The sequence below is a fragment of the Argentina silus genome (genome assembly GCF_951799395.1).
Source record: "Argentina silus genome assembly, chromosome: X".
In the NCBI taxonomy this organism is placed as follows: Eukaryota; Metazoa; Chordata; class Actinopteri; order Argentiniformes; family Argentinidae; genus Argentina; species Argentina silus.
Genome location: NC_139653.1, coordinates 48,817,381 through 48,822,380, shown reverse-complemented (window position 1 = coordinate 48,822,380; position 5,000 = coordinate 48,817,381). Strand labels below are relative to the sequence as shown.

Below are 5,000 nucleotides of genomic sequence, written 5' to 3'. Positions count from 1 at the left end.
TGAGGTCAAATCGACCTTCTCAGGTAGGTATCACACACCACACACATCTACCCACACACTGTACCAGTCTAGCAGAAATAAGCCATGTGTCCTACAGAGTAGAGTAGAGTAGTATAGGAGCCTTGTGTCCTACAGAGTAGAGTAGAGTAGTATAGGAGCCTTGTGTCCTACAGAGTAGAGTAGAGTAGTATAGGAGCCTTGTGTCCTACAGAGTAGAGTAGAGTAGTATAGTAGCCATGTGTCCTACAGAGTAGAGTAGTATAGGAGCCTTGTGTCCTACAGAGTAGAGTAGTATAGTAGCCATGTGTCCTACAGAGTAGAGTAGTATAGGAGCCTTGTGTTCTACAGAGTAGAGTGGTATAGGAGCCTTGTGTCCAACAGAGTAGAGTAGTATAGGAGCCTTGTGTCCTACAGAGTAGAGTAGTATAGGAGCCTTGTGTTCTACAGAGTAGAGTGGTATAGGAGCCTTGTGTCCTACAGAGTAGAGTAGTATAGTAGCCATGTGTCCTACAGAGTAGAGTAGTATAGGAGCCTTGTGTCCTACAGAGTAGAGTAGTATAGTATAGGAGCCTTGTGTCCTACAGAGTAGAGTAGAGTAGTATAGGAGCCTTGTGTCCTACAGAGTAGAGTAGTATAGGAGCCTTGTGTCCTACAGAGTAGAGTAGTATAGGAGCCTTGTGTCCTACAGGGTAGAGTAGTATAGGAGCCTTGTGTCCTACAGAGTAGAGTAGTATAGGAGCCTTGTGTCCTACCTGATCCGGTATCGATGACGGTGGACTGTCCTCTGCGTTCTGCCACCAGACGCGAGGAACCGGGCATGCTCACCGGCTCTGAGCGTACCGGCTGGATCCTAAACAACAACAAAAAGTTAATTCGAAATTCCAATGTTTTTCAACTCATGGACTGCATTTCAATTGACTGCTGGAACAGTCTACAGAGAACCAAACAGTCAGTTGTTCTGGTGCCACTCTGGAAATAAATAAATGTCGGTCTAGGATCTTTGTTGAAAAATAATGTTGTCATTTTGTATGATATATGACTGTAAATGATGTGTATGCAGGGCTCCTTTCCAGGGCTCCCTTGTAAAAAAGACCTTGGTCTCAATGGGACTCCCTGCTGAGATAAAGGTTAAATGAAACTTGCAGTGCAGTGAGTGAATGAGTGAATGAGTGAATGAGGGAATGAGTGAATGAATGAATGAGTAAATGAGGGAATGAGTGAATGAGGGAATGACTGAATGAATGAATGAGTAAATGAGTGAATGAGGGAATGAGTGAATGAATGAATGAGTAAATGAGGGAATGAGTGTATGAGTGAATGAGTGAATGAGGGAATGAGTGTATGAGTGAATGAGTGAATGAGTGAATGAATGAATAAGTGAACGAGTGAATGAATGAATAAGTAAATGAGTGTATGAGTGAATGAATGAATGAATGAATGAGGGAATGAGTGAATGAATGAATGAATGAATGAATGAATGAGGGAATGAGTGAATGAATGAATGAGTAAATGAATGAATGAGTAAATGAGGGAATGAGTGAATGAGTGAATGAATGAATGAGTGAATGAATGAGTAAATGAGGGAATGAGTGTATGAGTGTATGAGTGAATGAGTGAATGAGGGAATGAGTGTATGAGTGTATGAGTGAATGAGTGAATGAATGAATAAGTAAATGAGTGTATGAGTGAATGAGTGAATGAGTGTGTGGTCCTCCCACCTGAGGCTGTGCAGGTCCAGATCATCGGTGTCAAAGTCGAGCAGGGGCTGCTGGGTGTCGGTGGGGCCCTGCGACTGCAGGACGGAGGAGGAGGAGGAGATGACCGTGGTCTGGCCTGACGGGTGGAGGGTCTTGAACTGGAACTGGGGGCCCATCCAGAGGCGCCGGTGGGGCCCTGTGTGGGTCACAATCTCCACCTGCCAGGAGCCGAACCGCAGGGTTAGAACAGAGGTACTGTATTGTTCCCCAAGAAACAATGTTTCCCAAGAAACTTTATTGTTCCCCAAGAAACGTCACTGTTCCCCAAGAAACTTTATTGTTCCCCAAGAAACATTATTTTTCCCCAAGAAACATTACTGTTTCCCCAAGCAACTGTTTGTGTCAGTGTAGGCAGACACCTGTCTTGTTATACACAACATCAACAACAACCAGGGAAAACCCGGTCCTAAAAACCCAACAAGCTGAGCTGTCTGTCAGCCACGGGAGGCTGGTGGAGGTAGGAATTGTAATGCATGGAATGGAATGAGAAATGGTATCAAACACACGTGTCAAACTGTCACTGTTTTGAATGTGAAGCGTTAGGGGTCCAAGACTGAAATGACAGCTTTGGTCTCTTAATATGGCCATTTGTGTGTGTGTGTGTGTGTGTGTGTGTGATGCGTGTGTGTGTGTGTGTGTGTGTGCTCTGCCAGTTAACACCATCAGTGTCGCGCCCAGCCCCACAGATGAACAGATGCCAGCGCGCTCTTTTTTGCACCAGGGTTTATCTGAGGCCAGATGTTATCCCCCCGTCCTCTGTGCTCCTGTCACATCGCAGTCATGACACACTGCGTCCACTTCCCCACTGACCGCACTCATTACCCACTGCTCACGGAGCCCACCGAAGGGCAGGTCTTTTTCACGGGGGGGGGGGGGGGGGGGGGCAGGTGGAGGTAGAAATCGGAAAACGGGCTTTTTTGTAATGCATGGAAAGGAATGCGGGACACATGTTTGATCCTTACTACAATGAGCCCGTCCTCCGATTTCGACCTCCACCAGCCTCCCCTGGTGTTGACCTACTGTAACGACTCACGGGACGGGGCAGCGGCCGGTCTGGATCCGTTTTTACCTACATGACTTCATAAAAGGTTCCAGGAAAAAAAAGTCCTGTATTAACTCAATAGATGTCATGTGGGATGTCCGCCATTGACAGTTGATTGACAGCGGCTATTGAGACATGTATGTCTTTGTTGTCACTTCCACTCGATCAGCCCAACCTCACCCAGCACAATCGGAGCTAAAGGAGAGGGGGGGGGGGGGAAACACCAAAGGTCACAAACCCCCACATTTCATTAGGACAGAGGCAGATCAATCTAGACTAGCCTTAGCCGCCGCGCCCCCTAACCTCACCACCCGACCCCCCCCCCCCCCCCCTCTCTCCACCACCCCCACCCCCACCTCCCCACGACGGATGTGTCTTGGTAATCTAATGAGGGGAGAGAGCCAGTGATATGATATAATGAAATTCACAAGGCATCGCTGGCCTCTAACTCAATCTTCCCATTATGATCATCATAGTGCACTGTACATATTTAGTATTTATCCTCCAGACTATTGTACATAGCCCCAAAAACATGGACAGGCCGACCATTAAAAAGGCTGTAAACTGGAGCTGTTTCCAGAGGCTGTTGTTATACTGGCCCCGGTTAAGCCGTCCTCAAGCAGGATGGTTTTCCCCCCCGAAGAGTTTCAGTCTGGTTATAAGTAGCCACTGAGTTTAGTGTAATCAGGGTTCTCCCCAGGGATTTTTTTAACAAGGTGGCACTGGACGGCATCATCAAAACCGACTTGCTTTTGTGGCCCGGGGTGGTCCAGTGGTCTAGCACCACGGCCTACAGTGCACACATATGTCCATGTCGGCGTGGGTTAGAATCCGGCCCACGCCCTGCTGACATACCCTCTCCTCCTTACTTTCCTGTCTCTCTCCACTGTCTCTATCCAATAAAGATGAAAAATATGGGAGTGGGACTACCACAGTCCAAAAAAGAACCTTTAAAGGAAACCAAAAAACGACTTGTGTTTATTAATGTAAACAAAAAGGGCTAAAAACACAGCTAAAACGCTGAGAAACGCCTTTCACTTTCACTTTTGTTTCGTAACAACAATGTCATTGGCGATCAAAGATGAGGGACTTGATCGTCACTAAATATTAGTTTAATTTTCCCTGAAATGTCGATGTAGTGGTGGTGCCAAGTGGGCAAAGAGGCACAGCACCCCTCTTTCATTATTGGGGAGAACCATGGTACCTATCCTGGTCACTTCATCTTACACTTAGTTTCACTTACGCCTATTAATATAGTTAATATAACAGATACTAATTACTATCTATTAATATAATTAATATAATAGATACTAATTACTATCTATTGTATTTTCATTCCCACATCCTGACTTTGCACTGTTGGGAGGAAGCTGGCAGAGTTAAGCGTTTCATCGGTCAATTTACAACTGTGTCCTGTGACCAATAAACGTTGACTTGACCTGACGTAGCGACATTCAGCCGAGCTTCAGCAGTCGTGGCGAGACGACGCAGGTTCCTGGGAAGACTATCATGGTGGAAACTCAACACAGCATCCACTCAGTAAGTGGGACACATTTTGGTCGATCAATTATACATGCCAAGGAATTATTGATGGGCGGAGCGTGATGGTTACTTGCAGTCTACGACCCGGGGTTGAAGGGTGGGGTAAACCAAGCCGAAGAAGAAGGTACAGCCAGGGCCAAAGTTCTCTACGATACCTCTACGAGGATTTGGGGGTGAATTGATTTTGTGATTCCATTTCAATTCAGGAAGTGTTTTCTAAAACTCCATTTCAATTCCCGTTTTTTTTTGGTACTAGATTATATAACGTATAATCGTATTTTACGCTGTAATAGTGGAGCACCGCGGAGCAAAGACAAAATGTCAAACAGTCAAAGGCCACTTAGTCCAGGAAACCACCTACCCTAATGCCATTCAGTGGCAATAAATAAAGCTTCTTTAGGTTGAGAGAAAGGATAGAGGGCTGGTCAGGACCTGGGGGACTGAGGAGGTAAACCAGTCCCTTTCTGTCCGTTGTACGGTAGGATACGCGTGGGGCAGATGGTGCTGGTCTGGTGACTCTGATGTACGGCCAAATTAGATTATCTTGTGTCACTTGGTCAGTTTACGACTTTGATAAAGGATCTGTCGTCTGAGGAATGTATGTGTTTTAATTGATTATGTTGTGGAAATTTACTTTGCAATTGACATGTTATTAATGA

The 5,000-nt window shown here is 45.8% G+C and overlaps 1 protein-coding gene across 1 annotated transcript in view; it reads right to left on the bottom strand.

The window, feature by feature from the left end:
• Positions 1-5,000, bottom strand: part of bcas3 (BCAS3 microtubule associated cell migration factor) — a 198,451-nt gene that overhangs the window by 84,662 nt on the left and 108,789 nt on the right. The window contains exons 18-19 of the mRNA XM_083696184.1: positions 1,719-1,915; positions 753-850 (exon numbers count right to left, since the gene is read on the bottom strand). Coding sequence (XP_083552310.1) covers positions 753-850; positions 1,719-1,915 — 295 coding nt within the window. The remainder of the gene's footprint in view (positions 1-752; positions 851-1,718; positions 1,916-5,000) is intronic.